Consider the following 25,359-nt stretch of genomic DNA (forward strand, 5'->3'; position numbering starts at 1 on the left):
CTGCTTGGGAATCTCTCTCTGCCCTTCCCCTGCTCTCCCTCTCGCTCTCTCTCTCTCCTTCTCTCCCTCTCTCAAGATAAATAAACATTAAAAAAAAAAACATTATGCTAAATAAAAGAAGCCAAAACCAAAAGGCCATATATTACATGGTTCCATTCCTATGAAATGTCAGGAAAAGGCAAATCCACGCAGACCGAAGTTAGATTACTGACTGACAGGAGGTGGGAGCAGGAAGGAATGAGAACTGACCACTAATGGGGTACAGGGCTTCTTTCAGAGCGATGAAAATGTTCTGGACTTGATGGTGGTGATGGCTGTATGACACAGTGGCTACACTAAAAAATACACTGAATTGTATACACTGAATTTTGTACTTTAAAATAGCCAACTTTATGTGAATTCTATCTCAACTTTAAAAACCAAGATGTTGGGGCACCTGGGTGGCGCAGTCGGTTAAGCGTCCGACTTCAGCCAGGTCACGATCTCGCGGTCCGTGAGTTCGAGCCCCGCGTCGGGCTCTGGGCTGATGGCTCAGAGCCTGGAGCCTGCTTCCGATTCTGTGTCTCCCTCTCTCTCTGCCCCTCCCCCGTTCATGCTCTGTCTCTCTCTGTCCCAAAAATAAATAAACGTTGAAAAAAAAAATAATAAAATAAAATAAAATAAAAACCAAGATGCATCAAAACCCCAATGAGACACCACCTTACGAAATAGATAAGACAGTTATAGACCGATGACGTCAAGTATAGAGGATGTGGAATGGGAATTCTCATACACTGCGGGTGGGAAGGCAAAATGGTACAGCCCATCTGGAAGAAAGGACGTTTTCTAAAAAGTTAAACATATTCTTACTTGTGACCCAGGAATTCCACTCCTGGTATCTACCCAACAGATATGAAAACATGTCCACACAAAGCCTTGTATATACAGGTTCACAGTGGTGTTATTCATGAAAGCCCAAACCTAGAAAACTCCAACGTCCATCAACTAGTGAGTGGATAACCAACATAGAGTATCTTCGTACCATGGAATACAATCCTACAACAAAAAAGAACTACAAATATATCCAACAACATGGATGAACGTCAAAACATCATGTTAAGTGAAAGAGGCCAGAAACCACACACCCTATATTGTGCAATTCAGCTTATATAAATTGTGTGTTAAAGGTAAGACTATGGAGACAAAAGGTCATTGTTTGCCTGGGGCCAGGGGATGCAGTGTGGGGACTGACAGCAAACAGGCAAGAGGAAACTTTCCAAGGTGAAGGCGGTGTTCAAAGCTTGACTGTGATAGTGCTTGCACAAAAGTATATGCTAACTGTAGACTTATATATTTAAAAGGAGTACACTTGACTGTATCTGAATTATACTTCAATAAAGGCATTTGACAGTTTTTTGTTTGTTTTTTTTGAGACAGAGAGAGACAGCACATGAACAGGGCAGGGGCAGAGAGAGAGGGAGACACAGAATCAGAAGCAGGCTCCAGGCTCTGAGCCATCAGCCCAGAGCCCGACGTGGGGCTTGAACTCACAGACCGCGAGATCGTGACCTGAGCTGAAGTCGGACGCTCAACCGACTGAGCCACCCAGGCGCCCCTGAAGTATTGTTATTTTAAACTGTTGAGACACGGGGTTGCTACCATAGCATACCCTGGCCCTAAATGTAGAAATTTACCCCAGAGATGGTATTGACTCAAGTCAATATTATTAAGTTTATCAATTAAGTCAAGGGAGGTTGGACATGGGAATGAAGACGATCTCTTGGATATACTGTGGTGTGATTATCTGGTACATGCTGCAGCATCAAATCGACCAAAACAAAACAAAAAAACCAAAACGCAACAAATAAACAAAAACAGGAAAAAACAAACAACCACCAAAAAACCAGACGTAATTCTTTGGAGAATTATACCTTCCCTGCAAGGGATGGGAACTTCTGCAACTTAAAATGATCCTTTGGCCTCATGACACCTGGGTGGCTCCGCGGGGGTAAGCATCTGACTCGGTTTGGGCTCAGGTCATGATCTCACGGCTCCCGAGTTCAAGCCCCGCATTGGGTTCTGTGCTGCCAGTGCAGAGTCTGCTTGGGATTCTCTCTCTCCCCTCCTGTCTCTCTGCCCCTCCCCATGCTTGCCCTCTCTCTCCCCTCCCTCCCTCTCAAAATAAATAAACTTAAAAAAAGAAAAAAGATCCTTTGGCCTCATCACGAGGCAAGAAAAGGACTGAGAAAGTTGCTCAGTTCCTAAGGAGGGGAATTTCCCTGATAACCACTTGAGATGTGGACAAGGAAATCATGGAAAATAAAGAACCTCTCAGAAAGCGAAACCAGATGTCACAGAAAACGACAAGGGCAATACTCCCAGGAAATGAGATGAAGGCCTAATCAAAAAGCATTCTCCACTCCCCAGATAGGGAGACTCAAAATGCGGGATTTTGTAACAGACCAGTGTTTGTTATGTGTTTCCCATGCTTCACTTTTCACAGTCAGAGTGGGAGTCTCTATTGGGGTTATCCTGCCTCTGCTCAACTGGTATGTAAGTTGTGTGTAGAGGGCAAAAAACATTTTAGTTCATGGTATCCCGATGAATTGGAACTACATTTGGACTTGAAAGAGACTGCAGGGCATGTCATGAGATGCCATGATTGGATGGGATGGGCGGATTATCTCCCTCCAGGCAACAATGAGTGTATTTTCTGTGAAGGAAGGAGAACAGACCAAGTATCTGGACTATGGCGGTCATTAGTGCTGTTCACCAACTATTTCTGGCACTTCTTCCAGGCACATGAGAGTGTTGTGCTTTCCTGCCCAGCTGAAGTTAAGTAAAGCTCTAAGATATGCTTTGAACATGAACTGTGTGTCACTTTCAGGTGGATGCTTTAAGAGCCAACTCATAGAAACATAAACATACATATTACACTGTACGTTAACCAACTGGAATTTAAACAAAAACCTGAAGCAAAAAAAAAGAGCCAATTCCCATATACCCTGCTCTCTTCCCACTCTCATGGTGGAGGGTGGAGACAGCGGCAGCCCAGGGCCCCGCATGAGGACGGTGTGGAGTGGATCCCTCGCTGGCCTGAAGCAGAGATGGCACATGACAGAAACACAAGCCTTTGCCGTAGTCATGTTCCTCTCATCGTGCAGCCCATGGACCGCTAGCAGAGGTTCATCTGCTGAGAAGGTAGTAGATGCATAGGAGACAGAGCAAAAATGACCTCTAAAGCTTTTTATTCTGAATTCAAATACTTCCTGAAGATCTCTCACATTCCTGCCCCTGGGTTCCCTGAGACACCCTTTACCCATGTATTATATGCTTCCTAGAAGTGTTGGTTTTAAACTAGCTCGAGCTGATTTTATTCCCATCCAAAGAGTTGTAACGAATGCATTCCCGACTTTGTAAAATCCCACACGTCAAAGGACAACAAAGACAAATGTGAAAGCGTGGGCCACACTAGGAGAACCACGGTGGATCCAGCCCAAATGGGAAGGTGGCAGAGACATGCCAACTGCTGGCAATACCCATTTTCTCTTTTACCCTGAGGCCACAGACTACATTTTTCTGCCTCTTTTGTCACTAGGTGAAGCAAGGTGCCTGAGCTCCAGCCAATGGAATGTGAACAGATCATGTGCGCCACCCCCCTCTCACAACCCTCCATGCTTTTCCCGCTTCAGCAGCTTGATGCAAAAGGACAGAGTGACCTTACCAGCCATGGATTGAAGACAACAGAGCCCCAAGACAATGAACTTGGGCTACTGAATCACAAGAAAAGCCACCCACTGGCAGGAACACCTATGTTGTCACAGATATTAACTTACCCTATGTTGTGACAGATATTAACTTACCCTAACTCATCTAAAGGAGTAGAAGAAAGCATTTTACACTAGATCAGCCCTTTGTGGTTCTTTCACACCTTCTCACCAAAGGAGGTAGTGAAATTGTCCCCATTTTACGGTGCGGTTAGGCAAAGCTCAGAGAAGTTAAGTTGCTGGAGAGGAGGATCACATGCCATTACCCAGCCGAGTTCAGCCTCAAATACAGACCTCCTGATTCTCAGAGACCAATTCTTCTCCACTGTGTTACACTGAATGCTAACGATTCCTCCTTAAACTAACGTATCAGCAGCCAAGCTGAATCTCCCAACTATGAAACAGATGATAAAAAAGATGAAAGACAAGGTAATCCTCCCTCGAGACAACCGTACCATCCCATTTCTCCCTTCATGTCTCGTGCTCAGCCAAGAACATGGCATAAAGAGAGACCTTCCCGTTTGCCTGAAACGGTTCTAAAAAGTCTTATCAAGAAAGAAAACTCTAAGTGTACATCACGCTACAATTAAAGACCAGCAACAGGTGTTGTGTACAGCTTCTACCCGTAGACCAACCATAATGAGACTGTAACTTCATCAAGCGAAAGGTACGTAAAAGACGGTATCACAATTCAATTGCATATTGTAGGTAGGCCAGTTGCAGCAATGAGAATATAGAATTCCGAGAGTACCTGGTAATTCAAACATGCATCTAGTAACGCAGAGTGTTCTGTAATACTGAGGAACAAGAGAAATAGAGCGTGTTGACTTTCAAGTTGGGAGGATTTATTTGCACTTAAAAATACAACTTCAAAGATGACATCTGTTTTCAAAAATGTCTTAATGTTAAAAATATGCTACAGGAACTGTTGTCTTCATGTTGAAAATGTAGATGTCATATCAGCATTAGCTTACAAGCCACGGGTGATAACATTAACAGAATCGGCAAGCAAATACTCATTGGGAATACAGTGTTTACATGAAAAATACCAGGGGTTCACAGTTTTCTTCTTTCTGCCTGACTTATATTGATAAAATGCTTTTATAGCCACAATCTATTTCATTTTCTGGTACCAGATCCAATGTCTATTTGACCAGCAGATGGATGCTACTCACACATTCATCTTACATAGAACTCACACATCTTCAATTTCTAAAAATGTTTTGCTCTGTAAAACTGTGACCACTGGGAATGGAAAAGATAGGAAACTAAGTTCAAGTGTAAAACGAGAAGAGAAAGAGGGAGATAAAATGTTGGCAATTTTTACTAATAAAACATTGAATTATAAAGTACGTACGGGTAGTTTAGATGATTCAACAAGAAACCATAGCATACACTGATTTACAAAGTCTATGACCTCTAACTATTTTTGTTTAATCCAAATAAAAGTGAAAAATACACATTTTCCAAGAATTTAAAAACCGATCTACATATCAAGGTAACATTAAGGGTTCTTAGGTAAGCAGAGCACAAGACAGGTTGATTTTGTTTGTGTTTTAAGGCAAAGTAAAATTTCCTCAGTGAAATACCTACAAAATAAATTTGCTTTAGAAATAAATTTCAGTAATAAAATAATACTTCTCACTTATTAAATATATATTTTACCTTTACATCTGATTTAGCAACTTACACCAAAAAATTCAAGAGTTCTATGAATATCTGCAAACAAATATTTAAAACGCTAGCATATGATTGCCTCAGCTGTAATTCATTCAGGTGTTTGGATGTCAACAGTTAGCAAAGGGAAAAAATAATAAGGAATGAGCTACTTCCTTATAAAATTTTCCCCTTTAGACAAGCTGAGAATGCGACATGCTGGTAAGAATGAAGTAATTTTTCTGGACAGGACATATCAGTGGAACACGTGTTCTCCTTTTGCAAATCAAAGACCCAACGCTATGAGCACTGGGTGTTGTATGGAAACCAATTTGACAATAAATTTCATATTAAAGAAAAAAGAAAAAAAGAAAAAAACCGTACCCAACGCTACTGTTTTCTTCAACCATTAAATCAATACCCTAAGATTTATACTGTTTACCATAATGTCTTTTTTCATGTAAATTCTTTTCTTAAAAAAATAAATCACTGTATAGAAAGCAACTGTCTACTATGAAGAATAAAATCATTTCAGGTAAAAAAAGAAGTAATTAATGAAAATTGTTTAAACTCGTTTACTAACCCGGACACTTGGTTCCAATAAATATAAGAAGGAATTAATATGTCTCTATGATTTCCCAAGCAGGGAGTGTCATCCCTTCACATTGAGGAAGAACTTCCAGCATTTCAAAATAACCTAACTGCTTTAAAACTAAAACGATAAGCAATATTCTTTAACATGTCCGTTGTATCCAATTTCTCTGGCCATCAGTTCTGTTACACGGAGACGAACTTTTTTTTTTCCCTAGGTGATGGCAAACAGACTACCAATAATTAAAACAAATTTACTAGAAAATACTAAGCAGCAATAAAACAAAAGCTCCCACTGGGATATGCCAGCATCCCTTACATTCATCATTTAAATTGTATGTTTCTAAGAACTACTAGATTAACCTACAAGGTGTATTGTATATTAATATGCAACAAGTTTTACTTCATGAAGTTTGGTATTATAAAGTACCTTGAGATTTCCTATTAAATATCTGATCTGTAGGCATTAAATACAGTGAGGTGGATACTGTAAGGTCCAGGCAGGGTCGTACTACCTACAGTATTGCTGTGCTGATACATTTGTAAACTGGACAAAATGGGGCTTGGACTTCCTCCGAAGTTAGATCCACACACCCCTCTGGGACAGATCAGGCTAAGAACCTGCTCAGCCTTCTGAACCCACAACACAGTCCCCGCGTCATTTCTTTCTATAGTTTTGAAGTTATAAACAGACTGGAATGGACTTCAACGCCATCAAAATCAGATAGCAACTGCTCGACAGAGAGGGTATTTGCTCTCACGATGAATTCTGATGTGTCCTTCATTTCAAGTTCAATAGTAACTAAATCTAACAGCAGAGGGAAAAAGATAAAACTACCAACAATGGGGAAGCAGGAATGGGGTTTCACAATAAGCAAAATAATACAAAAGGAACAATATGTGAATAACTGGTCTGGAGGAGGGGAGAAAATCTGGAGGAAATCCTGGCACCCTTTCTGAAAGAGCAGGATAAAACATTGTCTATTTAGTATTTATAAGCTATTTTCTATCGATCTACCCATCTGATCTAGACATGTCTAAAGAGATTAAAAATATGTCAGGTATGTGAATATGTAACACTTAAATAAACATACACATTAAAAATATTAATAATAGGCAGTAAAAGGCTTAAAATATATAACTTAAAAATTTTTTTTAATGTTTATTATTTTGGGGAGAGAGACAGAGAGACAGAGAGCAATCAGGGGAGGGGCAGAGAGAGAGGGAGACACAGAATCTGAAGCAGGCTCCAGGCTCTGAGCTGTCGGCACAGAGCCTGACACGGGGCTTGAACCCACAGCTTGCGAGATAATGACCTGAGCTGAAGTCGGCTGCTTAACCGACTGAGCCACCCAGGCGCCCCATAAAATATATAACTTTAAATAAACTATCTGCCAAATTATTCTCTAAGTGAGTAACTCGTGCCTAATATTCCTTAAATGGTCATATTAGCATAGCTGAGACAATGTTGAAACATTAATAATATACAGGGATTCAAAAGGCTACCACATTTTTCAGAATAATGTTAACCTTAGAAAATGTTATTTTAATCATAAAATCTACTAACATCGCAAAGGTGAGCACAACTCGAATGGCTTGTGCTACTGCATCTGAAAAAGGAAGGAATGTCTACAAAATCGGATTAAAAGAATAATGTTAAAAATATGGTCTCGATGCAGTATTTACGGAGCTCTGAGAGCGTGGAGAAGGATCAAAGATGACACTGATCAATGATGAGATGAAAGTTTATGGGCACTTGAACAGAAAAAGCAAACCCCACAGATATATATATACATATATTTGAGCCAGAACTGAAAATGTAACTGTAGTGATTGGGTGATCACAGTAGACAGCAAGGGAAAGCCAGAACTCCAGGAAGCATGCCCTTGGGAGGCCTTTACTTTAAACAGAACCGCAGCATGTATAGAGGAGCACTCCCCAACACTCAGCATCATTCCAACACAAGCCACTAGCCACGTTTTGAGTGCTCAATAGTCTCACGTGGCCAGTGGTTACTATGCCAGACAGAGTAGGACTGAAGGAGAAACACCACTATCCAGAAGTTGAGTGAGGGGAGGAGATAATTTCCCAAGATTCATCCCAGGCCCTATGAATTATAATATCTTAGGGCATCTAAACGATCGCTGGCATCCTCCTTAACTCATTTTAACTAAATGCATTTGAATTTATGATTTGTAAATATGGAGAGAATAACTAAGAGAAAAAACACATATGTAAAAATGGAAATCAATAAAGAATTAATCAGAGTAACTCCAGAAATCTTTCAAGTTAGTCACAAAGACCTTTTTGTAATTATTATTTTCAGTGTGTCCAAAGGAAGAAAAACCATTATTGGAAAACATTAGGAGACCTACTTTAAAAGGAAGGATGAGAAGTAGAATCATGATGACTGTAGGGACGATTAGTCCCTACCACAATGTAACTACATCTACATGTAGCTTCAAGAGAAGAAAGACCCATTAGTCTTCAAAAGGGGGGAAGCCGCCTTCTTTATATACACATCGCACTGATTTGAAGCTCTCATCGAAGACTCATTAGAGTGACCTCTAAGTTCAACTATAAGTTTCCAGGCCAAGTAGGAATGACACATAGCTCTGCTAAACTTCCTCCTTTGCAAAAGAGATAGTTATAGCGACAGATTGCTTCAATGATTAAAAATCTTCCTTGGTGCTGATTATTTGGAAATTCACCTCCCTACAGTTTCTACCCCACGTGTAGAAGAAACAGAATCAACAACCTTCCTTTTCCTATGTACCTTGAGACCCTGTATCCACAAGAAGCACAGACACATTAAAATACATGTCCATGTAAGAGTTGATGAAGTTAATCTTCCATTAATTATCAAGCGGAAATCACGCCTTCCTTGTCACCAGTCCTACAAAGCATAACCTCTACTTGAGTCTTAAATGTACACAGCACTAATCAGAACCCTGGCTCTCCATTTAGAGAAAAGGAAGAAAGAAAGAAAATTATACCAAAAACTACACAAATTGCACAAACTGTCAGACACATTGGCAGCCCAAACCCATCACATATGCCCCTCAAAACATTAGATAAAATATTGTCACTTCAGCACTCATTCTTCACAAAGCACCCTGAATGCAAAATAACTCCAAAAATGCAGTATTAGCTGATGTAACATGAAACTGATGCCACCATGGCATCTTAAACAGGACTTGAAACAGGTAAATATTTGTAGCATTAATGAGAGTACAACACTTAAACATTCATTGGATACACTATCCACATTACCAGATAACCATAAAAAGAATAGGAAGGAAAAATAAAAACAAAATAAGAAAAAAAATAACAAGGGAAAAAATTTTAACGGGAGCTAGGAATTTCTTTTACAGTTGTTTGGCAGTGAGGAATTAAAATAAAATAAAAATAACCAATATTAACTTATATTTTTTTTATATTACACCAGAAAGAGAAGTCTTCACTGACATTGGCTGTGACCTGCAGCTTCTCACAAAAACAATATAATATGGGAGTTTATACTTTAAAAAAATAATGCTACCAAAGCTCTTCAAAGGGATTTATAAACTACTTCTCAAGTTATATACAAAATAATTATTAAACATATTTTCCACTGCTGACATTGTAATAATAGTTCATTCCATTTCCTCTTGCCTGGACCTCAAGTAAAGCTATGTAATTCGTATTAATAACACATGATAGCTACCAACATGCTATCTGAAGGGCTAGTACTCTGACTCAAGTTATATTAATCACTTTCCGTCGGAAAGATAGCCTCAGCATTGGTCAAGAATTAGTACCTTATAAGAAAACAAGACCAAATACCTGCTAGGTACAGAATTACGTAGCAGGAAACAAACAGTAACGAGCAAGTTCATAATCTGGGTTATGCCAGACACATGAATAAATTTAAAGGTGTCTGAATTTCACACATTTCTTTCATTTTACATCAGAGACCACAAACTCAGCCAATACTTTTGTGTTGATATTGTAATCAGTGCATAAAAATCAGAATTATTACAGCAACCCATAGCCTCTCACAGTTTACAAAAAGCCATCATATGCATTATCTAATCGAGCCGTCACAAGCACCAAGCACTGCGCTGCTATCCCCACTGGGGAGACTGAGTCCCAGAAAGGATGAGACTTGATCCATGTCAAGGAACAATGGACTAACAGAGACGGGCTCCTGACTCCCAATCTGGGGCTGTTTCTGTTGAACTGCAGAGGCTTCCAGCTTCCATGTAAGTTATTCTTCAACACAGAATAGAAATAGGACAAAACCCCGATCTATGGATCCATGAATTGTCTTTCCTCGCCCTGGATGCCATCTTGTCATTAGCCCCAGTACATACAAATGGCGGAAGTGGGGGCAGACAGTGATGACTGCAAAATAAGACACACACTTTGCGGAAATCGTTTGGGCTGAACAGTTTGACATCGTTTGCTGAAAATACCTAATACACAGACTGACCGTTATAAAACTGAAAGAGACCTAGAAAGACATCTGTTCTTTTTCCATTTCACAGATGAGGAAAATACACTGATACAGAGAGCAGGGGGCTCCCTAAAGGTCACCCCAATGACTGCTAATCAGTAGCAGAGCCAGGCTCTCCGCTGCATCCTGTCCTGATTGTGTTTCCTAGTTCAAGGACGAAGCACAGTCCGGATATTTACAAAGAACCATCACAGTGCTAGGGAGATTAGAAAATTAGATCTCACTCACCAACATCACGAGTATAAAAATTATTGATATTTTACATATCGTTTAAAGCAGCAGGAAATTTACTTCCTATAGACAAAAATAACCAACATATGTATTGTAGACTCTCATTGCTAAGGTTGAGGATAATTTCTAAAATATGACTTTTCTTCCCTTTAGTTTTTTGAATTTTGTTATTATAACAGACTCAAGCACATTCAAAAAAAAAGGGTAGTCTCTCAAAAATGTCACTACCTTTAACATACATGAAGAATAAAAAACAAAACAAAACAAAACCTAATATGTCACCATCTTTTCTAGATATAGTTCCCTTCATCCTATTAAGGACATTATCCTGTCCCTATTCACACCCACTGCTTGTCTTATTCAGGACACTTCAGGTTATTGTTAATCTTTTTTGAATGTAGGTGATTTTTATTTCCCCTCTTACATTAAATACTAGGCAACAAAATATCTCTGACCAACAAACCTAAAAATGGCTCAACTTATAAGCCATTTGCTACTTAAACATTAATTACCACATTAAAAAAATAAATAATCTAATTAGACTTCATTATTTTGTGAGTCCTTTAAAAGACTTCTTCACTCTCCAATTCAAATCTAGTATGAAATTCTTTTCGGAGAGGCAAAATGTAAGAATTTTCTAGACAGTACTCGATATTGAACATTGTTTCATAGGAAAAAAAAAAACACACAGACACAGATCAACAGTAAACCACAGAGATGATAGAAAATATTGACAATAAAATTAGTTTTTTGTCTCTCATTCGCAAGATCACTTTTCCACTTTAATGAAAGGCCTGATCTACAGCAGATGCCGGTGCTGAGGGAAAACTCCATCCTTCGTGTTCTGATCAATCTGAGGAAGTTTTTTTCCACAGGTGAAGAGCTGCCTGAATTCGAAAGTGTAGTCTGGACTCCATGGAGTAATCTTTGTAGTTGTTTCTAAAGACAATAACAATAAAATCGTAATGTCAAAATTCCTTCATATCCAAGGGCAATACCACCATCTCCCCTTCTTCTCATCTTCATTACTTATTTGCTTCCAAACTTGAATAGGCATTAACAGCAGATCTTGGGGAAATGTAGATTCTGATCCTGTGGGGGAAGGAGGATGGCAATAGTCTATATTTCTAGAAGTCTCCTGGCAGTGATCTGAAAGTCATACTTTGAGTAGCAAGGTTCTATTTAATGAGCAAGCCATTGACAAACGAGGCAAGAAGCTTATGAAGAGGGTTTCGTAAATTCTGTGAACTATTATTCCTAAATAGTTGAGCTCCTTTTCTAAACCAGGAATTTTTAAGGCAGCCTCGGGTGAACATCATCAATCACCACTTCCCCACCCCCTCAAAAAAAAAAAAAAATCATTCTGAAACGCTCATGCAACAACTACAACAAAGACAGCCGCATGATGTGGTGACACCACAATTACTCCTATTCTCCACAGGCAAGTAACAATGGTTTGGCCAATAATTATTGTGTGACAAGGTCAGAAGGGGCCATAAGAATCCACGGATTCGCTGACTACTCTGTTTATTAGATGATTCATGGTCACTTCTGTCTGCTCGGATTGCTAAGAATCAGTACAACAGAATGGCTTCGACTTTGGGCTCCTGCTTTCACACATGGCCCTGGTCCATGGGCAAGCTGTAACTCCTTCCTTTCAGTGGCAGTCATTTCTTTCTATAGCTCTTCATTGTACACAGGTCTAAGAACTACTTAATAGTAACCGTCATAAGGGTTATTATTTATTCACAATATGGGTTATTATTCATAAACTGAATCAACTTCTTACTAGAGTTTACCAAACGATGTGACTGGAAAGTTTCCTAAAGGTCTGGCCACTAACTTTGGCAACTTTGCGAAGCTCCAACTACATGAGGGAAAGTGCAGACAGCTGACAGTCCTGAGATGTCTGGGAAGTCCGTTTACGGAGGCATCATCAGCACTGGCTTGAGCTGGTGGTGACTTTCGATTGCTGATGGTCTTCCCGTTTAGTGGTGACTTACCAGTCTTATTTTCATCATTATAAATTTGTCTTACTGTGCATTCCTTAGGTAACACCAAGTGTGTCCAAATAACAGATACTTCGAACGACAGTAATTATAGTCTCTAATTTTCCAATAGTTAGATTTGAAGATACATACATGTCAGCTGAAATATGAGTCATTCTCACTCTCAACAAATTAGCTTTAAAAGTGACTCACTCAGATATCACCCTTTAAAAAAAAAAAAAAAAGGCAGCAGCAGTAGCAGCCTCTCTCAGCTCCATGATGCCCCCAAAGCTTCTTCCTCATTACTATGCTTTATTCACAGCAAAACATCCTGAAAATGGCCTGAAGCATCTGACTCCATTTTCTCCCCTCACTGGTCAAAGTCACTTGATCTTCATGCTGCCAAGTTCTCTGGACTCAGCTTGCCTGGCCTCTCAGCAGCCATGATCACAACTGACCACTGTCTTCTCTTTGGAACACTTTGCTCGCTTGGCTTTCCTGGATGTCTTCCTTACTCACTGGCCACTTCTTCTGAATCTTATTGTTTAATCTCTAAAATGATGGCATATCCCAAGGCGCTGCGCTGGACCTCTTTCTCTAGCTTTATAATTTTCCCAAAATGGTTTCATCAAGTATCGTGGCTTCAAATATCGCTGTCTCTTGTGCTGGTGACTTTGAAATCTCTACACTTGGCCTTGACGTTTGCACTGAACTCCATGCTTATACTGCCAACTCACCATCTCCACATGGACACCTAACAAGCACTTCAAAATACCATGGTCCAAACAGAAGTATGTTTTCTCCTCTCCCAGAACCTCCTCTTCTAAGTATATCTCATTTTAGTAAAAAGTATCGTTTACTACCTAGTGGCTCAACCCCCCAGTTTAGAGGTTTCCTAGCTGTGGCTTCGGCCAGGAATGCTCCCCACCCAGTCTTCTGGTGACCGATCTTCTCAAGACTGGCTTTAATTATGCGAATCTCAACTACAATATCACCTCCTCGAGGAAACCTCCCAAACTCGACCCAATCTAAAGTAATACCCAGGGACTCTGTACCATATTGTAAATCTCAGCAAAGCATGTACCATTGCTATTTTTCTTATTTATTTGTTTATTCAACATCTCCCTCTAAGTAAGTTGCCTGCTTATGTATAGTTGTCTGTCTAGAGCCTTTACTGGTGTCCGGCACAAAATAAGTGCTCAGTGAATACTTGCTGAACTTGAGTAAATGAACAAACCAATGAATCACTAAGCTGTTTATAGCCTAAAGCTATTATGTCATTCTTTTTCCACTGTAAGAAGCATTCAAGAGGTTTGTGGTCAAACAGACCACAGGGGTTTTGTCTCTGCTAAGTGAGCCATGATCACAAGTCTAAGAGCCATTGTCTAGCAGAAATGAAAGTGCTTTGAAATTACCACAGTAGACAAAAGGAAAAGAGAGCCAGGGAGAGCTTCCGAGGGCTTCTTCAAATCAGTGGCTCTTCAAGGAAATGAGAGATATGGCTGAATATACCAAGGGTCAGCAAATCATGACCAAAATAATGGCCAAATCCAGACACACCCATTTATTTACATATTATCTTCTATGACTGCTTTCATATACAGTTGAATAGTTGCAATGAGACCTTAATTTTTTGTAAAACCAAAAATACTTATTATCTGGCCCTTTATAGAGTTTGCCAACCCCAATACAAAAGAGAATAAGTTAGAAATCGGTCATATAGGGGTGCCTCAGTGGCTCAGTAGGCTAGGCATCCAATTCTTGATTTCAGCTCAGGTCATGATCTCATAGTTTGTGAGTCTGAAACCCCACATCAGGCTCCACACTGAAGCCTGCTTGGATTCCCTCTCTCCCTCTTGTTCTGCCCCTCCCATACTCGCACATGCATATACACTCACTCTCTCTCTCTCAAAATAAATAAAACTTAAAAAAAAAAAAAAAAACGAAATCTGTCAGATTCCCACAATCACAATATTTGTAAATAGTCACAGAGTCAAAAAGGTTAGAAATAGCACAACTACAGCAAAACACATGAGCGTAACATCATTACTAAGTTTTCATTAAGGTTTTAACCTCTAAGTATATAACATTACTGCTGCTGTTATACTGGTATTGGCATTCCAGACTCTATAGCAAGCAGGAAAAGCTGCCATCACCACTTACCTTGCAGTTTCTAGGGTCTTTATGGCCTTGTCAATTTCCCCTTGGCTTTTGTACAAAAAGGCCAACTCAAACAGAGTAAATGGCACTAGGTAGTGGTCATACTTCAGTAGCTTTTCACTAAAAGAATGAATGAAAAGTGATTAAGTCTTAACAGAAGAGATGAATTGTTCCCTTTTAATGCATGTACTTTCCCCATTCCTCAGAAAACAGGTGCAGCACTAAGCCTATTACCAGACAGAACTGTCATTATAAAGTCTAAGAACTTAATAAGCTATACCAATAAGTAATATGCTTTGAATATATTAAACTTTTATTTTAATCCTTAATCTAAATCCAGCACTAAGCATTGTTTACGCCCCTTAGGAAGATGAATGTATGCAGATCTTCAAAGATTAACCCTGGAAAACACAAGGTCATCCTCCTAAAAAAGATGAACAGGTTCAGGAAATGATTCCATTTAGATATAAGAACATTGTATTATTTTATACAGTGAAGTTTTATAAGGCTAAAAAAAGTCAATAAAGAAGTTGTCGACACTTCTGTTTTCAGCAATATTACGAAATCTGACCATAAAACATCTGGAAGCAATAAAAAATATATATAAGTAACGCCCTTCCAAATGCATAGCTAGGCTCACAAGAACATAGAAAAGACTCAAACTAACAACAAAAGAAAGTCAGAACTCTAAGTGTGTGGATGATGTCAAAGCAGCACTGGGATATGCTTCAGCCTTAATCAACCAGGGCTTTATATCTTAATGTCCATGTGGGAGATGAGGCCTTATGCCCACATAAGAGCAGAGACTGAGTCCTCTGTATAAATCAGGGGCCATACTCCATCAGAGAAAGGGCAGATTGGAAAAACCCACTCCCCGGCATAGTAGGAAGACAAGGGAAGTTGGCTCCTTGGCCTGCACTCCAGGTTGGAAGGAAAAAAACACATTCCTTGGGAAATTAATAACCAATATGCCTACCCCCACATGAATTTGCAATTCAAATTTACATGGCCCTGGGGTGCCTGGTTGGCTCAGTAGGTTGAGCATCTGCGGCACAGGTCATGATCTCATGGCTCATGAGTTCCAGCCCCACGTCAAGCTCTGTGCTGACAGCTCAGAGTCTGGAGCCTGCTTCGGATTCTGTGTCTCCCTCTCTCTCTCTGCCCCTCCCTCGCACATTCTCTCTCTCTCTCTCTCTCAAAAATAAACATTAAAAAAAAACAAAAAACAAATTTACATGGCTCAAACGATCCAAGGACCTCTAAGCAATGATATTAACATGAAAGTGGGCCTGGGCTGAAACTGCTTTGAGGGCATCTGGCAGAAATAAAAGCAAAATCACTTTAGAGAAACTCTTCTTCAATCCTAGCCTCAGAGGCATCTCAAGACAAAACCCCAAAGAGGGGAGCTCACGATCCAAAATTACAAAACACGTGAGCCAACAATTCACTATAGATTCGATAAACGTAACACATAGCACAAATGGGTCATCCTTTTGATCCTTCCAGGAACACGAGTAAAATAGAACTCAAGGGATACTTCTTTGTTTCCTTAAAGCAGTATATTACTTATTTGGGAAAGAGACATGGTCGCTTCCCTCTTATCAGAACACCTGTCCTGACCAGGCCTCCTACATTCTCATATAAAACAGCGTTTAGTTTTCACAGAACTTAGGGTTCTGCTTAAACTACCCGGTGGAAATGCATACAGCCATGTTCTTCTTGGTCTATAGCTTTGCTCTCAAAGGACGAAGAGAACACTACTGGATTCTATCCCTGGGAACACCGAGGAAAATGTTAGCAGCGGGAGATAACCCATCACCGTCTCACAGCAACTTCCTGGAAACCACGGTGCACACGCCGCTTGGCTTCCTTGTCTGTCAGTACCTTTGGATGACGTGGTTGAAGCACAGCTCCGCCTGCAAGGGCCGCTGCAAGTTCTTCAGGCAGCACCCTTTCAGCAGCTTCACCAGGCACTCGTCGTCCACAGAGTAGTCGCTCAAACCTTAAAGCAAAACAAGCAGAAATCACACACAAAAGGAGAAACGCCTAAAAATCGTAATTAAGAGGCAGAACTAATAGCTATTTGGTTTCAGAGGGATCTTTGTTTCAAATTTATTTATTTTAAGAGAGAGAGAGAGAGAGCACCAGTGGGGGAGGGGTGGAGAGAGAGGGAGAGGGAGAGAATCGCAAGCAGGATCCCTGCTGTCAGCATGGAGCCCAGCGTGGGGCTCAAACTCACGAACCGAGAGATCACGACCTGAGTCGATACCAAGAGTTGGAAGTTTAGCCGAATGAGCCACCCAGGTGTTCCTCAGAGGTATCATTTAAACACAGGGAAGTATTTTTAGCACTTGTTATGTTTCACTTAATAAAATTCAATGAAAATATTTTAAATTAAAAGAATAGAGAGTTCACTACATTAATACACCAATTTACTAAGGGGTTCACTCTATCCACTTAAAAATCTTTTCTCAGGGGTGCCTGGGTGGCTGGTTCCAACTCTTAGTTTGGGTTCAGGTCATGATCGCACAGTTCCTGGATTCGAGCTCCACGTCGGGCTCTGCACTGTTAGCAAGGGGCCTGCTTGGATTTCTCTCTCCCTCTCCCTGCCCCTCCCCAACATACACACACACATATGCTTGCTCACTCTCTCTCTCTCTCAAAATAAATCAACTTTAAAAAAATATTTGAGATCCTAAAAAAATACGTATTATAAAAAAAAAATCTTTTTTTAGGTGCTCATTCTTGGAGTTATGTAACCTTAGATGTAACAATAGGAAACCTGAACTCTAAATGAAGCAAGAGCTTTATTAATCCTATAAAAGGTAAAGCAGCGAGGAGCAAGGAGCCTGCCTCGTCCTGTGGTTCTGGCGTCTAACTGTGCTGGCTTCACGCATAAGCGGATAACACTTCCATATGGAGAAGCAGATGGCTTCCCACCCATTAAAAATTCAGGAAGTAGAATGCCCTCTCCAGATCATTCTGTTTACAACTTATCAATTCTCCCAGGTTATGTTCTTTTGGGGGGAAATTATGTCATAAAATTAGGCAAAATGGTTCTGAAGTGCATGTAAGTTACCTAAAACCCTCGCAAAACTTGCAACTGCTTGAGGCTAATGTGAAGGTTTTTCTTTCACCACGTTTTCCCTTTTGAAAACGACCCTTTGCCTTCCTACAGTGCAAGGCTACAGAATGTTAAACAAAAGGAATCATATTATGCGTGCCATCAACCTGACAAAGGTAGCCATTTCACATCTACCACTTCGGAATTCGGGGGGTTTTGCAAGTTACTGCAACTAAGTCATTCCAAAGACACACTGCTAAATTACACGCTCAGCTGTGACCACAAACACAGGGGACTGGAGGGGCAGTCAACCAAACCAGTGAGGCCTGGGAGTCCTCATATTGAGATCCTCCTCCTTCCAGTACAAACCTCAGAAATCACCATCAACACACGCTGGTGTGGCTTGGGGATTTGTTTAGTTTTTTTTTTTTTTTTAAGTTTTATTTATTTAAGTAATCTTTATACCCCATATGGGGCTCGAACTCATGACCCCAAAATTAAGACTCGCACATGCCTCCAACTGAGCCAGGCAGGTGCACCAACACACGCTGGTGTTTTAGTTAGTAAACTGCTTGTTTATGGGAGGTTAATGATGCTAGTCAACCAACTGGAAAGGGATCACTTTACCTCTAGGTGCTAAAAACAGCTGACACTCACCTCTCGCTTCCAAGCTCTGATAGTTCATTCACCAAGAAAAATCACAGGTATCAATATCACATTACCTTTCCTACTAAAATTAAGGACTATTTTTCAACCCCTACCCACCCTCCCCCCACACACAAACATATCCATGCTTCTAAGCATGGATGCTCACTGAAATATACATACAGGAAGCAATATCTTCCCAGGCCTAGAACCGAACCCTTAGGGACCATACTGGATGCTAGTTTTTAGTATCATTTTTATGCATTCTATTGAGTTCTGTATTAGCATTTTTGAAAGTTTGTCTTATAAAATTCTAGTGCTCAGTGAGTGATGGTTTTGCTGAGGAACAGCAAATCTTGCTGGAAAATTAAAGTACCAGTAAAGCCACACTTAGCTTTTATTTAGATCATGAATTAAGGATATGGAAAATGGGCTCAAAAACACCACATTCCTCCAAAAACCTTTGCAAAACCACTATTTCCTCACCACAGAACACTGTCAGATGATTATTTTCCCTTAAAATAGGAATGCTTTATCATGATTCTCAACCTCATGGGCAAGTTCACAGATGAACATTTCAACACACAATTTCCATTTTATATTCCAAGAAAAATATCCAATAATGCTGCCAAAGCACATTTTCATCACAAAAGATCTGCTTAACTTAATAAAGCAGAGGGCAGGCTGAGGAAAAAGAAAGCTTGAAGCCGAAACTACAAAAATATTCACAAGGAACTTTTTAGAAACCAGCTGAAATGCACCAAAGGAAAAATTTAAGAATAGATTTAGCAAGTGAAAAGCCATCGAGTAGCATTTTCCCTTTTATGTAACCCTGATCATGTTTGCTATATAATTCCACAAAGCAAGTAGTCAAAGCAGAACTACTCTACCAACTTCTGGCTACATGATGAGCTCAGTTAGATTTCCAATGGAACACTAACAGAATTAATAGCAGACACTGACTCCACGCGTGTTAACAAGTGTTTTTCTCTTATTAAACCTTATCCTTCCCTTTGCATCCATAACCAGCCTTTCGTAACTGCATTGTCAGACGAGAACACCAACTGTACCCTCTGTCATCTTTTACTTCAGAGACACTTGCCAAGAGGAAGAGAAGCAGAAACACATTCGATTCCCAACACCTCAGTTTTACAACTTCATTTTTTTTTTTTTTTTCAATTTTGGATCTTTTTCCCCTTGCTCTGAAAGATAAGAGCTTAATTACTGAAAGGTCACTACTGGGGAGGATGAGGCAGCAGAGATGGAAATCTGGTCATTTTCCTGCATAAAACAATGGACCTGGAAGAAATTATCATAAATTTCATGTATAAAATCTGGCAAAGATAATCTTCAGGAAGGAAAACTTTTTTTTTTTTTTTTTTAACCCAGAGGGAACACATACAAAGACAGAATTGTACAAAGTACGGTGCATCTGTCTGAGCTTCCCCTAGCCCTGCTTAAATATCTCTAAGCCCATCATCTCAACGGATCATAAAAAGAGTAAGGAACGAATGGAGAGAACAGTCTGGTTTTCTAAACCTCTACTGCACTGCACATACATAGTCTGATACATAATATTAACTCCTTTAAATCTGTCCCCCAACTAGTAAGGGACCAAAGAAGCTTTGACGTAAAGGCTGAAGAGACTGCTCCAATAGAGAAAAACTCAATAGTCCCTCAGGACTTCTTACTATATAAAGGTACCGGGCTCCCGTGGTACTGCAAAGGATAGACATTCAAGTATCAGAATTCACTGTACTGAACCAAGACCCTTTTGTTTATGGGAAAGCACAAGAAACAAGCTGGTCTCCTTTTCTGGGGGCGGGGTGGGGGGACAGTCTACAAATGTCTCCATTTGATAAAAAGAGGTTTTCCTTCGCCTCCTGGTTTTCACGTATGCACTTATTAAAAACATGCCCATTTTCCCAATTGGTTTCTAGATATGTGGGCTTTAATCCTAGATAATTCCCCTACTGGCAGGAACAATGTTTTCTTAGCCTGTCATAATTCTGTAACTGACATGGAAAATCTAAGAGTATTCAAATGAGCAAGTTAATTTAAAGTAGACAAATTAGTTGAACAAAAAAGAATACTAAAATTTGTTTGTTTTTGTTTTTTTTTTTCAACGTTTATTTATTTTTTTGGGGACAGAGAGAGACAGAGCATGAACGGGGGAGGGGCAGAGAGAGAGGGAGACACAGAATCGGAAACAGGCTCCAGGCTCCGAGCCATCAGCCCAGAGCCCGACGCGGGGCTCGAACTCACGGACCGCGAGATCGTGACCTGGCTGAAGTCGGACGCTTAACCGACTGCGCCACCCAGGCGCCCCTAAAATTTGTTTAAAAGCCCAAATGGATGTTACAAAGGTGCATTTTGTGAAGTCTCATTTTTTAAGGTGAACTTTCATGTGGTTTCATTTCACCTAAATTTCAAAATGATGTAACTTTATGTTGACATAACACTCAAATCAAAATGAAGTATTTTTCAGGACTCCTGGGTGGCATCCAACTTCAGCTCAGGTCACGATCTCACAGTTCGTGGGTTTGAGCCCCGCATCAGGCTCTGCGCTGACAGCTTGGAGCCTGAAGCCTGCTTTAGATTCTGTGTCTCCCCCTCTCTCTGCCCTCCACTGCTCACACTCGTGCTCTCTCTCTCTCTCTCTCTTTCAAATATAAAATAAACATTTAAAAAACATTTTAATAAAAAAAGAAATATTTTTCCTTTTTGAATTCTTTCACATTGAAGAGTAAAGATCATCTCACACTCATTGGTATGGCTACTGCCAAAAAAAAAAAAAAAAGAAAGAAAAGGAAAAAAAAAAGAAAAAAACAAGGAAACAGCCACCAAAAAAAAACCCCATAAATTACAAGTATTGGGAGGATATAAAGAAATTGGAACCTTGCAGACTGCTGGGGGGGAATACAAAATGGTGTAGCCCCTAGAGAAAACAATGTGGCAATTCCTCAAAAAATTTAAAATAGAAATGCCATATGATCCAGCAATTCTACTTCTAGGCATATATCTACAAGAACTGAAAGCAATCTCAAAAAAATATTTGCAAACCCATGCTCATAGAAGTATTATTTGTACCATACAAAAAGTGGAAGCAATCCAAACATACAAAATGTGATGTGTACAGTCAACGGAATATTACGCAGCCTTGAAAAGGGGAAATTCTCACACATGCTACAACATGGATGTATGCTGAGGCCTATTATGCTAAGTGAAATAGGCCAGTCCCAAAAGGACAAATAATGTAGGATTCCATCATACAAGCAACCGAGAGTAGTCAAATTCATCATAACAAAAAGTAGAAGTGTGGTTGCCCCAGGCTATGGGGAGAGGGAAACGGAGTTATTTTTAATGGGTACTGAGAAGTTCTGGAGGCTGGTTGCACAACTATGTGAATATACTTAACATTACTGAACTGTACAGTTAAAAATGGGTCACATGGAGGGGCGCCTGGGTGGCTCAGTTGGTTAAGTGTCCAACTTCGGCTCAGGTCATGATCTCACAGTCCTCGAGTTCGAGCCCTGCATCGGGCTCTGTGCTGACAGCTCAGAGCCTGGAGCCTGCTTCAGATTCTGTGTCTGCCTCTCTCTCTGCCTCTCCCCTGCTTGCGCTCTCTCTCTCTCTCTCTCTCTCAAAAATAAACATTAAAAAATTTAGTAACAAAATTAAAAGGATGTAAAGATGTAATTGTGAAAGCAATAGTAAAGAAGTTTAATACAACTCTATATATAGAAACTAAGTAGAAAATATATTCGTGACGGAACATCTAGAACATACAGAGGAAGTCTAAAACGTCCACATAGTGAGTCTGTAAGTCTGTACTTCTACATACGCTCCTTTGGTTCTCTGTTAAATAGTACAAACTTTGGATTTCTCTTTTGGATCCCGGTTTCTTGAGTCTTTTCATCCACTTGTTTCCATGGGGCCCAGAAATCACAAAGAATCATCAGTCCATGAAGATAAATACCTCAGTATTTCGGCCACTCTATCTAACCTCCAGCTCATAAGGGGCTTTTGTGTTAAAACTTTTCGGTAAGGGGGAGGAAAAAAGAAGAGAAAAGGAACCATGGTTCTTTATAAAAACTCTTCCTTTAATATGGGAAATGGTATTACTCACCCTCCATCAGCAAATGACCTTTGTGTGGATAGTGGAGTAGATCATTCCATTTATCTCATCTCCCGTGATTACCAGTTTATATTTGCAGAATAGCTCTTTGTGGTAAGTGGATGGGGTATTGTCTGTGACCTCAGAACATCACTGCTTTTTATTCTATGGGCTTCTTCAACTATCCTGCCTGAAACCTTGACCTTGTTAGCAAATCAGGCCACTGATTCAGCTTTCACTCTTCTATATTTCTCCTCCTTATGTCAATCTAAAGTTAGAATTAATTTAAAAAAAAATTTTTTAATGTTTATTTTTGAGAGAGAGAGAGAAAGAGAGAGAGAGAGGCAGAGTGCGAACAGGGGAGGGGCAGAGAGAGAGGGAGACACAGAATCCGAAGCAGGCTCCAGGCTGAGCTGTCAGCACAGAGCCCGATGAGAGGCTCGAACTCATGAACCACGAGATCATGACCTGAGCTGAAGTCAGAGGCTTAACCAACTGAGCCACCCAGGCACTCCTAGAATTAATTTAAATATGGAAAAATCAGCCGAAATGCCCAACAATACCAAAGAGCTGATTAAATTATGCTATGTTAGCTCCATGCAGGGCTATGAAGCTTTTGAAATTATTCTAAGAGCCATTTAACAACAACTTAAAAGTCTAAGAGAAAACAATCTTCTGTGTCTGCAAAAACATAAGTCATCACAGAGCAAAAGGAAGCATGGAAAGTCACAAACTAAAACCAGAAGTATACTTGTACCTTGCGCTGCTCTAAAGCTCGACTGATTGTTCATCTTTTTCGGGTACGGATGTATTCAGATACAATTCACATATTGTCCAATTCACCCGTTTGAAGCACACAGTTCACTGGTTTTGAGTATATTATAGAGTTGTGCAACCAATACCACAATCTTTGAACATTCCACTTCTGGGTATTTATCCAAAGAAAGTGAAAACACTAACTTGAAAAGGTATTTTCACCCTCATGTTTATTGCAGCATTATTTACAATAGCCAAAATATAGAAGCCATCAATGGAAGAACGGATAAAGAAAATGTTGTAGACACATACAGTGGAATATTATTTAGCCATAAAAAATAAAATCTCAGGGCACCAGGTGGCTCAGTCGGTTAAGCTTCCAACTCTTGATTTCGGCTCAGATCATGATCTCACAGTTCATGAGATCGAGCCCCATGTCAGGCTCCATGCTGGGAATGGAGCCTGCTTGGGATTCATTCTCTCTCTCTCTCTCTCTCTCTCTCTCTCTCTCTCTCTCTGCCTTCATCCCTTTTTCTCTCTCCCTTCATCCCTCCCTCTCTCTCTCTCTCTCTCCCTTTGTCCCTCCCTCACTTGTGTGCATGCTCATGGCATGCGCACTCTCTCTCTCTCTCATCTCAATATTCTCTCAATAACTAAATACAATCTTGCCGTTTTGCAACAACACGGATTGACCTTGAGGGCATTTTGCTAAATAGTGTGATAAGTCAGTCAGAGAAATACAAATACCATACATCTCACTTATATGTGGACTCTAAAACAAACAGGGGCCCCTGGGTGGCTCAGTCAGTTAAGTGTCTGACTTTGGCTCAGGTCATGATCTCATGGTTCATGAGTTCAAGCCCTGTATCAGGCTCTGTGCTGACAGGCTAGGAGCCTGGAGCCTGCTTTGGATTCTATGTCTCCCTCTCTTTCTGCCTCTCCCCTACTCGAGCTCTGCCTCTCTCTCTCTCAAAAATAAATAAACATTAAAAAAATTTTTTTCTTGGGGCGCCTGAGTGGCTCAGTCGGTTGAGCGTCCAACTTTGGCTCAGGTCAAGATCTCGCAGTGTGTGAGTTTGGGCCCTGCATCGGGCTCTGTGCTGACAGCTCGGAGCCTGGAGCCTGCTTCGGATTCTGTGTCTCCCTCTCTCTCTGCCTCTCCCCAGCTCATGCTCTGTCTCTATCTCAAAAATAAATAAAACATTAAAAAAATTTTTTTAACTTTTTTTTCTTAAATAAATAAAACAAACAACAAACAAAATAAAAACAAGCTCATAAATTGGCGGTTGCCAGGGGTGGGGCATGGGAGGTGGGAGAAATGGGTTAAGAGGGTCAAAGGTATTAACCTCCCATTATAAAATACATAAATCATGGGACTATAATGTACATGGTAACTATAGTTAATAATACTTGCATATTTGAAAGTTGCTAAGAGAACAGATCTTAAAAGTTCTCAACACAGGGGTGCCTGGGTGGCTCAGTAGGTTGAGCGTCCGACTTCGGCTCAGGTCATGATCTCACAGCTCGTGAGTTCAAGCCCCGCATCGGGCTCTGTGCTGACAGCTCGGAGCCTGGAGCCTGCTTCTGCTTCTGTGTCTCCTTCCCTCTCTGCCCCTAACCCACTCGCATTCTGTCTCTACTCTCTCTAAAATAAATAAACATTAAAAAAAAAGTTCTCAACACACACAAAAAAATTTTTTTGTAGCTGTGTATGGTAACAAATGTTAACTAGACTTTTAGTGTTGCATTAGAGTCCACAATACTGAATCATTATGGTACACATCTGACATTCACACAATGTAATATGCCAATTATACCTCAATTTTTAAAAGTTTATGATATATTAAGTGCAAAAAAAAGTAAATTAGTACACATCCAGGCACACTACGGTTACAACTATAAAACTA

At 40.2% G+C, this 25,359-nt stretch overlaps 1 protein-coding gene across 5 annotated transcripts in view; it reads right to left on the minus strand.

Annotated features, from left to right (window-relative positions):
- Positions 1 to 4,569: 4,569 nt before the first annotated feature.
- Positions 4,570 to 25,359, minus strand: part of TTC39B (tetratricopeptide repeat domain 39B) — a 129,763-nt gene continuing 108,973 nt past the window's right edge. For 4 of the 5 annotated variants that reach the window (XM_086685335.1, XM_025922071.2, XM_086685337.1 and 1 more), the window contains 3 exons: positions 16,755 to 16,872; positions 14,874 to 14,990; positions 4,570 to 11,661 (listed from right to left, as the gene is read on the minus strand). In XM_086685335.1, the coding sequence (XP_086541461.1) occupies positions 11,571 to 11,661; positions 14,874 to 14,990; positions 16,755 to 16,872 (326 nt within the window). In that variant the 3' untranslated portion in view covers positions 4,570 to 11,570. Of the gene's footprint in view, positions 11,662 to 14,873; positions 14,991 to 16,754; positions 16,873 to 22,423; positions 22,511 to 25,359 lie in introns of all 5 variants that reach the window. The other variant, XM_086685338.1, reaches the window with a different exon arrangement.

This window comes from Puma concolor, chromosome D4 (genome assembly GCF_028749965.1).
Source record: "Puma concolor isolate L17-30 chromosome D4, mPumCon1.1.hap2, whole genome shotgun sequence".
Taxonomy (NCBI): domain Eukaryota; kingdom Metazoa; phylum Chordata; class Mammalia; order Carnivora; family Felidae; genus Puma; species Puma concolor.